The 9,375-nt window shown below is 63.3% G+C and overlaps 1 protein-coding gene across 1 annotated transcript in view; it reads left to right on the top strand.

The window, feature by feature from the left end:
- Positions 1-2,513: 2,513 nt before the first annotated feature.
- The window catches only part of AP3B2 (adaptor related protein complex 3 beta 2 subunit), a 10,471-nt gene continuing 3,609 nt past the window's right edge, over positions 2,514-9,375 (top strand). The window contains 21 exon segments of the mRNA XM_019471272.1: positions 2,514-2,570; positions 2,692-2,766; positions 2,902-2,997; positions 3,084-3,244; positions 3,387-3,453; positions 4,303-4,459; positions 4,462-4,484; positions 4,601-4,777; positions 4,998-5,095; positions 5,388-5,442; positions 5,596-5,667; positions 5,835-5,897; positions 6,122-6,254; positions 6,337-6,446; positions 6,522-6,698; positions 6,783-6,969; positions 7,071-7,189; positions 7,417-7,528; positions 8,164-8,359; positions 8,685-8,868; positions 8,954-9,008. Coding sequence (XP_019326817.1) covers positions 2,514-2,570; positions 2,692-2,766; positions 2,902-2,997; positions 3,084-3,244; positions 3,387-3,453; positions 4,303-4,459; positions 4,462-4,484; positions 4,601-4,777; positions 4,998-5,095; positions 5,388-5,442; positions 5,596-5,667; positions 5,835-5,897; positions 6,122-6,254; positions 6,337-6,446; positions 6,522-6,698; positions 6,783-6,969; positions 7,071-7,189; positions 7,417-7,528; positions 8,164-8,359; positions 8,685-8,868; positions 8,954-9,008 — 2,374 coding nt within the window.

Here is a 9,375-nt window from a genome sequence, read left to right as displayed (position 1 = left end):
TGGCCCCAGTCTGACAGTGTCGTCCCCCCCCCGACTCGCTGACAGTGTCCCCCATTCAGGCAGTGTCCCCCATCCCTGGACCCCTCCCTAATGCCGCAGCAGTGTCCCCCTGTCTGGCAGTGGCACCACCACCCCAGCAGCCTCCCCCAGGCTGGATGTATCCCCTGTCTCTGACCTCCTGGCAGTGTCCCCCACCCTTCTCTGCTGGCAGTGTCCCCCACTCTGGCAGTGTCCCCCTAGTCCTTACCTCCGGCCGTGTCCCCCACTCTGGCAGTGTCCTCCCCTCCCTGGCTCGCTGGCAGTGTCCCCCACTCTGGCAGTGTCCCCCCAGCCCTGATCCACTGGCAGTGTCCTCCCACCTGGATGTGTCCCCCCCTCCCTGACTTGCTAACAGCGTCCTCCACTCTGGCAGTGTACCCCCAGCCCTGACCCCCTGGCAGTGTCCCCCACTTTGGATGTGTCCCCCATCTGTGACCTGCTGGCAGTGTCCCCATCTCACAGTGTCCCCCCTTCCCTGAGCCCCTGGCATTGTCCCCTACTCTGGCAGTGTACCCCCAGCCCTGACCCCCTGGCAGTGTCCCCCACTCTGGCAGTGTCCCTGCCTCCCTAATGCCCCGGCAGTGTACTCCTGTCTGGCAGTGTCACACTCCCTACCCCTGGCAGTGTCCCCCAGTCTGGCAGTGTCCCCCCCATCCATTACTGCCTGATAGCGTCCTCCAATCTGGCAGTGACACCCCAGTCCTGACGCGCTGGCAGTGTCCCCCAGGCTGGATGTGTCCCCTCATTCCTGCCCTGCTGGCTGTCCCCCAGCCTGGCAGTGTTCCCCAGTCTTGCAGTGTCCCCCATCCATGACCCGCTGGCAGTGTCCCCATCTCACAGTGTCCTCCCCTTCCATGAGCCCCTGGCACTGTCCCCCAGTTTGGCTGGGTCCCCCTATCTCTGACCCCCTGGCAATGTCCCCCAGTCTGGCAGTGTCTCCCAGCCTGGCAGTGTACCCCTGTCCCCAAGTCTGGCAGTGTCCCCTGACCCCCACTGGCAGTGTCCCCGAGTCTGGCAGTGTCCCTCCAGCTCTGACCTACCATCAGTGTCCCCCACTCTGGCAGTGTCCCCCTATCTCTGACCCCCTGGCAGTGTCCCCCAGTCTGGCAGTGTGCCCCCATCCCTGACCCCCGGGCACTGTCCCCATCACCTGCGTGCTGCCCTTCCCCAGAGCCCATCCCCTTGTGGCCACACCAGATCTGTCACCGTCCCCATGAGCTGTGCATGGCGCATGGGGCAAGAGAAATGCCTCCCAAGTGCCACCCCGTCACCCAGGTGGGACACCCACCAGTGTCCCATCCTGCCACCTCATCACGCAGGTAGGTGTCCCAGTGTGACATGGGGTCCCTGGCCAGGACTGAGCCACTCGAAGCACACAGGGAAGGAGCTCCCTGCAATGTCCCCAAGCCCCAGCTGCAGGAGGGGTGTCACTTGGGATGTGACACTCCAGGCTGGCCTTGTCCACCAGGAAGGGCGTCACGACTGTGGCTGCAACCCAACCCCAACAACAGCATCAGGTTTCAGCCAGCGGTGCTGGGAGGAGGAGCAGGGCCACAGCCCTGCCACCATCCTCAGGGCCACCACCCCTGGCTGAAGCCATGCTGTCCCTGCCGCCGGTGCAGAAGCTGCTGCAGCAGCTACCAGCAGGGCCAGCCAGGCGGCCAAAATCACCGTCGGGCAGTGACACGGCCGAGGAGGTAATGAGCCCGGTGCTGGCCACTGAGGCCAGACAACCTGCCTGCTACAGCGCCCTGCGAGCCGATGAGCTGCGGCCACTCTCCAGCCCCAAGCCCACGGTGGCCACCAGCACTGGGCCACCGCCACGGTAAGACCCCTCCAAGGAGTCCCCCTGGGACCCTCTGGCAACGGTGGCTCTGGCCGAGCATTGTCCCATGGGTGCCACCCCCAGCTGCTGTGGCTGGACGCAGCCTTGCAGGTCCCCCCTAGTTCAGTGGGGATGGATGTCCCTTAGAAGAGGGGACAGTGGTGACAACCAGCTTTATAAAAGGGGACGGTGGTGGCATTTTCCCAGCCCAGGGAGGGGACCAGGGAAGGGCTCTGCATCAGAGTGCACTGGCGCATCCATGCCACCGTGCCCAGGAGGGGACAAGGGACACTCAGCCCAACTGGGCTGGTGGCTGGGATGGAGCCAGTGATGGGCACCTGCTCCCTGGGAAGTGATCTGGGGACATCCTGGGGTGACAGCCACAGCCAGGCTGGGATGGGGTCCTCATCCCAGCGCCCAGGGTGGGGGCAGAGCTGGGTGCCAGTGCCATGCCAGTCCCTCCAGCTCCTCTTTCACCTGGCTGTAACCCAACTCCTGTCCCCATAAATACTGCATGGTGAAGGGTCGGGTTGCCAGCCTGACGGCAGGCTGGGAGCAAAAAAAAAGACTAAAAATGCTTAAAAATGGCTAAAAACAGAAAATGGGATTTTTTCCCCTGGCACGGTGCAGGCATGATGACCTCAAGGAGATGCTCGATAGCAACAAGGATTCGCTCAAGCTGGAGGCCATGAAGAGAATCGTGGCGGTGGGTGTTGTTGCTACCAGTGGGGATCACTGCTGGTGCCGAGCCATGCCGTGCTGAGCCGTGCCGTGCTGTGCCATGCCATGCCAGCAGCCTGGTGTCATACTGCTCCTTTACCTCCTAGATGATAGCCCGGGGTAAAAACGCCTCCGACCTCTTCCCAGCCGTGGTGAAAAATGTTGCCTGCAAGAACATCGAGGTGAGGAAGGTCTTGGGTGGCCTTGGTGGCATCCATGGGTGTCCCCAGGGTCTGACACCTCCCCTGCAGGAGGGTTTTGGGGATGGGCTGGGTTTTGGGGGACTCTGAGGTGGCCCCACTACCTTCACCCCACAGGTGAAGAAGCTGGTGTACGTCTACCTGGTGCGCTACGCAGAGGAGCAGCAGGATCTGGCCCTGCTCTCCATCTCTACCTTCCAGCGAGGACTCAAGGTGGGCCGGTTTGGGGACCCAGGGACTGTCTGGGGGGGCGGCGAGCCCCCCACGGCTGCGCTGCAGCCCCCCGCATATCCCCACAGGACCCCAACCAGCTGATCCGCGCCAGCGCCCTGCGGGTCCTCTCCAGCATCCGCGTGCCCATCATTGTGCCCATCATGATGTTGGCCATCAAGGAGGCCGCCTCGGACATGTCCCCATACGTGCGCAAGACAGCCGCCCATGCCATCCCCAAGCTGTACAGGTAATGAGGGGTCGGCTGCTAAATTTTGAGGGTACCAGTAAGGGTCCAATGCTGAGGTCTCAGCTGCTTGGTGCAGGCAGGGACAGGCAAGGATTGGGGGGGACTTTGGTCTGGCCACACCTGCCCTACTCTTCCCTCGCAGCCTTGACTCGGACCAGAAGGACCAGCTCATCGAAGTGATTGAGAAGCTGCTGGCAGACAAGACCACGGTGAGCAGGACGCTGTGTCTCCCCTGCCCCTAAATCTGGGGACGTCACCATCCCCGCTGACCTGGCGTCCTCGTGGGGATGTAGATGTCCCCACCAAATTGGTGTCCTCGTGGGAATGCAGCCATCTATGCAGAGTGGGCATCCTTGCAGCGATGCTGCTGTCTCCACTGAGCCAGCACCCTCAAAGGGGTGCTACCGTCCCCACTGATGTGGCATCCCTGTGGTGATGCAGCCACCCCCACAGGGCTGGCATCCTCATGAGGATGCCATCGTCCTACTGATCCAGCATCCACACAGGGATGCAGCCATCCCCAGAGCCCACATCTTTGTGGGGATGTCACCGTCCCCACCAAGCCAGGATCCTCATGGGGATGCCACCGTCCCCACTGATCCAGCATCCTCATGGGCATGCAGACATCTCCACCAAATTAGCATTCTCACGGGAATACAGCCCTCCCTGCAGAGCTGGCGTCCTTGTGGGGATGCTGCTGTCCCCAACGGGCCAACATCCTCGTGGAGATCCCACCAACTCCACTGAGCTGGCATCCCCACGAGGAAGCCACCATCCCCACCAAATCAGCATCCTCACAGGGATGCCACTGTCCCCACCAAGCTGGCATCCTCACAGGGATACAGCCATGCCTGCCAACGCAGCTTCCTCGCATGGATGCCACTGTGCCCGCTGATCCAGCATCCTCACACGGATGCAGCGATCCCTACTGAGCTGGCATCCTCATGGGGATGCCACCAAACCAGCATCCTCGTGGGGATGCCACCCTCCCCATCAAGCCAGCATCATGATGAAGATGCCACCACCCCGGTGAGTCACCCCGAGCTTTCCCTCCCCAGCTGGTGGCTGGCAGCGTGGTGATGGCATTCGGGGAGGTCTGCCCGGAGCGCATCGACCTCCTCCACAAGAACTACCGCAAGCTCTGCAACCTGCTCATCGACGTGGAGGAGTGGGGGCAGGTGGTCATCATCAACATGCTGACCCACTACGCACGCACGAGTTCCTCAGCCCCAACCAGAACGTGAGTGTGGGAGCCTTGGGGTGCCAGGGAGCCTCGGGGTGCCCTGGGAGCCCCCGGGGAGGTGGGGTGAAGGGGTGTGCTATTGAGGGGATGCAAGATGTCCCACCTACCAGCAGGAGTCCCTGCTGGAGGAGAGCGCCGAGAAGGCTTTCTACGGCTCCGAGGAGGAGGACGCCAAGGACGCCAAGGCGGAGGCAGCCTCGCTGGCCAAGCGCAAACCCTACGTCATGGACCCCGACCACCGCCTGCTCCTGCGCAACACCAAGCCCCTGCTGCAGAGCCGCAACGCTGCGGTGAGCCCCCTGCCCCAGCCCTGTCCATCCCCGGAGGCCACGGGTGGTGTCCAGCAGCCTGGGCTCGTGATGTCCCCACTGGCCAAGGAGCCAGCGGCGTGCTTGAGGGACACCCAGGGCTGGGCTTCCTCCAGGTGCTGCCGGGTGGGACTCTGGGAGACACAGCCATCTCCCGGGGTGCCCCATGCTCGCCAGGTGACACTCGGGTGTCTCCCCGCAGGTGGTGATGGCCGTGGCGCAGCTCTACTTCCACCTAGCACCCAAGGCGGAGGTTGGCGTCATCGCCAAGGCGCTAGTGCGGCTCCTGCGGAGTCACAGGTCTGTGGCACCCAGGTTGTGGTGGTCCCCTACCCCGCCACCCCGGTTGATGGGACCCCTGGGAAGCCTCAAGACCCTGGGAGAGACCCCCAAAAAGTCCATCCCCGCAGGGATACTGGGTTGGGGCAAATTGCCAAAAAAGAGGGCTTTTTGGCCCAGCCCAGTCCAGACATGGGCTGGCAGCGTTGTGGTGGCACCAGCCTGGTGGTGGGTCCTGCCCCATCTTCACAGAGACTTGTTGGGGGGGTCCAACCCTGCCCCGCTGATGGTGGTCCCCTCTTTGTTCCCACAGCGAGGTGCAGTATGTCGTGCTGCAGAACGTGGCCACCATGTCCATCAAACGGCGGGTGAGTCTCGGACTCATTGTGGGAGGAGTTGGCCCTGTTGACTCTGGAGTGGAATGAGGGTTAGCCAGCAGGGTCACCAGGGCCAGCTGCCTGTGGGTGGCCTCAGCGAGGTGGGGACAGGGATGGCACTAACACTGCTGGCTCTGCATGCAGGGGATGTTTGAGCCCTACCTGAAGAGCTTCTACATCCGCTCCACAGACCCCACGCAGATCAAGATCCTCAAAGTGAGCTGGAAACACCTGGCAGAACCCATCACTGGTGGCTTTGGGGCTTCATGGAGCCCTTCCCTGTGGGGCAGCTGTCCTCCATGCCCTGGGGACAGGAGGACAGCAAGGACCCCGTGCCCTGGTACCGTGTCCCCACGCTGCCCATCTCTTCCTCTTTCCTGCAGCTGGAGGTCCTCACCAACCTGGCCAACGAGACCAACATCTCCACCATCCTGCGGGAGTTCCAGGTATGCCATGGCCATACTGAGGCCACTGGGGTGTCACCCTGGCATGGCTCTGGGTGCCAAAACACCACCATGGAGGGGACAGAGGAGAGCCCCACCAGGAGGAGTGGGCTGAGGCCATGCCAACCCCATGGGTGGCTCCAAAGAGCCCTAACGTGTGACCACCACATGGGGGGATGCCCTGCATGTGGGTGACATGTCATGTGTCCCCCCCCATGCCTGTGCAGACCTACATCCGCAGCATGGACAAGGACTTCGTGGCGGCCACCATCCAAGCCATTGGGCGCTGTGCCACCAACATCGGGAAGGTGCGGGACACCTGCCTCAACGGACTGGTCCAGCTCCTCTCCAACCGGGACGGTGAGTGCATGCAGTGGGGGTGAAACAGGGGCTCCATCGCTCTTGGGGCAGGACCCCGCTGAGGCCGGGTCTCTGTCCGCAGAGCTGGTGGTGGCTGAATCCGTGGTGGTCATCAAAAAGCTGCTGCAGATGCAGCCGGCCCAGCACAGCGAGATCATCAAGCACATGGCCAAGCTCACCGACAACATCCAGGTGGGTCAGGGCATTGCGTGGCCCGCAGGACTGGGGGAGTGGCAGCGGTACCATGTGCCCGGGGGCATTTTGCAGGTGCCGATGGCGCGGGCCAGCATCTTATGGCTTATCGGTGAGTACTGCGAGCATGTGCCCAAGATAGCGCCTGACGTGCTGCGCAAGATGGCCAAGTCCTTCACCAACGAGGAGGACATCGTCAAGTTGCAGGTTATCAACCTGGCGGCTAAGCTCTACCTGACCAACTCCAAGCAGGTACCAGGGATGTGACCCAATGGTGTGCCTCAGTTTCCCCACGGGGGAGGGAGAGGCTGGCCCTGAGCATGTCCTCTGGCACAGAGCAAGCTGCTGACCCAGTACGTCCTTAACTTGGCCAAGTACGACCAGAATTACGACATCCGCGACCGGGCTCGCTTCATCCGCCAGCTCATTGTGCCCACCGAGAAGAGTGGGGCCCTCAACAAGTACGCCAAGAAGCTCTTCCTGGCCCAAAAACCTGCTCCCATCTTGGAGTCCTCCTTCAAAGGTACTCACCCCTGGTCACAGGGCATGGGGACACGGGGCCAGCTATCACCATGGTGCTGTTTGTCTGTCCCCGAGCTGCTGCCACCTCTCACTCTGCTGTAGATCGGGACCATTTCCAGCTGGGCTCCCTGTCCCACCTGCTCAACGCCAAGGCTGTGGGCTATCAGGAGCTGCCTGACTGGCCGGATGAGGCCCCCGACCCCTCTGTGAGGAACGTGGAGGTGCGTGGAGCACCCCAGGGTGCGGGGTGCATGGTGGGGGTCAAGGTGGGAACATCATCTCAGGGTCTTGGGAGAGCCCCAGAAGGTGCCCAGGTGCTGCTCAGCTGCCCCGTGTCCCCTCTCTGGTGCCCGCACACCTGCTTGGGGACAGGAGTGGGGCAAGGGCTGCTGTTTGGGCTCCCCCACCCTTCGGCGATGGCCCCACTCCATCAACCCTGTGCCGGCAGGTTCCTGAGTGGACCAAGTGCACCAGCCGGGAGAAGAGGAAGGAGAAGGTGGAGAAACCTTTCTACTCTGACTCAGAGGGAGAGTCAGGGCCCACAGAGTCGGCGGACAGCGGTGAGGACCCAGTGGCATGGGCATGGGGCAGGGATCACTGTGGCAGGGACATCAAGCAGGTGCCACCACAGTGGGGCATGGGGCAGGAGCCACCATGATGGGGCACCAGGCAGGTGCCACCAGACTTGGGCATGGGACAAGTGTCACCACGGTGGGGCATGGGGCAAGAGCCACCATGATGGGGCATCAGGCAAGGGACACCATGGTGGGGCATGAGGCAGGGGCCACCACAGTGATGCATCAGGCAGGTGCCACAACGGTGGGGCATTGGGCAGGGGACATTGCAGTGGAGACATCCCATTGTGGTGGGGACATGGCAGGGGACATGGAGGGATGTGGCAAGGGGATGCGGGGACGCAGTGGGGGAAACAGGGATGTGGTGGGGGGTTGTGGGGATGCAGTGGGACGCAGCGGGAAGATGCAGGGGTGCAGTGGGGATGCAGCAGAGGGATGCAGGGATATAGTGGGATGCAGTGGGAGGACGTGGAGATGCAGCAGGACGCAGTGGGAGGCAGCAGAGGGTGCTGGGATGCAGCAGGATGCAGTGGGAGGATGCAGGGATGCAGTGGGATGCAGCAGGGAGCTGTGGGGACATGGGCGGACGCAGCAGCAGGGCTGAGCCGTGCCCCCTGCAGAGCCCGAGTCCGTCAGCGAGGAGAGCGGCAGCAGCAGCAGCTCTGGCAGCTCCAGCTCCAGCAGCGAGGAGGAGGAGGAAGAGGAGGAGGAAGGCAGTGGGGAGCAGTCGGAGGACAAGGAGGAGGAGGAGGAGAAGAGGATGAAGAGAAAGGAGAAGGAAGGGTCCCGGAAGGCAGCCCCAGGGAGCACGGGCAGGTAGCCCCTGGGAAAGCGGGGTGCCCCCAGTCAAACCCCACACCGGCCCCACCCTGAGCTGGGCTCTCCCCGCAGCCCCAGCGCGGGAGAGTTTCAAGCGCAGCAGCTCGGGCAGCTCCAGCTCCAGCAGCGAGGAGGAGGAGGAAGAGGAGGAGGAAGGCAGTGGGGAGCAGTCGGAGGACAAGGAGGAGGAGGAGGAGAAGAGGATGAAGAGAAAGGAGAAGGAAGGGTCCCGGAAGGCAGCCCCAGGGAGCACGGGCAGGTAGCCCCTGGGAAAGCGGGGTGCCCCCAGTCAAACCCCACACCGGCCCCGCTCTCCCCTCAGCCCCAGCGAGGTAGAGGAGGAGGAGGAGGAGGAGGAGGAGGGGGCGAAGAAGGCCAAGAAGAAGAAGGCGTCGCAGGGCAGGAAGAGCCACACCGAGACCTCATCGGAGGAGGCCAGCGCCTCCGAGAGCAGCTCCTCGGGCTCCGACTCAGGCTCCGAGGCAGAGGCCAAGCGGAGGAAGGTGGTGAGGGTCAGGCTGGGCTGGGGGGTAGCGCGGGGATCCCCAGACCCCCCATTCACACCCTCCCCGTCTCTCTGCCCCCTTGCAGCCCCCCAGCAGCAGGGCTGGCCCCAAGGAGATCTCCCTGCTCGACCTGGATGACTGTGAGTGGCTGCCCGGGGCATGTGGGATGGCTGTTACGGTGACGCTGGGGAAACTGAGGCACAGGCACCCACCCCAGTGGGTTCAAGGTCCCACAGGTCCTTTGGGGGCTGCTGAGCTGGGACAGGGACCGATGGGGTGAGCGGTCCTTGTCCCCAGAGGATGGCTGTGGGACAGGTGGCTGTGCCAGCAGGGCTGACCCTGTTGGGGCTGTGCCCATGGGATTGTCCCCATGCAGGTGTGCCACCAGGGCTGTCCCTATGTGGCTGTCCCCACAGGGCTATGCCACTGAGGCTGTCCCCATGGGGCTGTGGCTCATCAGAGCTCTGTTAACTCTTTCCTCCTCCCACACCCCGCAGTCACCCCCCC

The sequence above is a fragment of the Aptenodytes forsteri genome, unplaced genomic scaffold (assembly GCF_000699145.1).
Source record: "Aptenodytes forsteri isolate BGI_AS27 unplaced genomic scaffold, ASM69914v1 Scaffold113, whole genome shotgun sequence".
In the NCBI taxonomy this organism is placed as follows: Eukaryota; Metazoa; Chordata; class Aves; order Sphenisciformes; family Spheniscidae; genus Aptenodytes; species Aptenodytes forsteri.
Note: the sequence above shows the minus strand (reverse complement) of the source record. Positions and strands in the feature narration are given on the sequence as shown.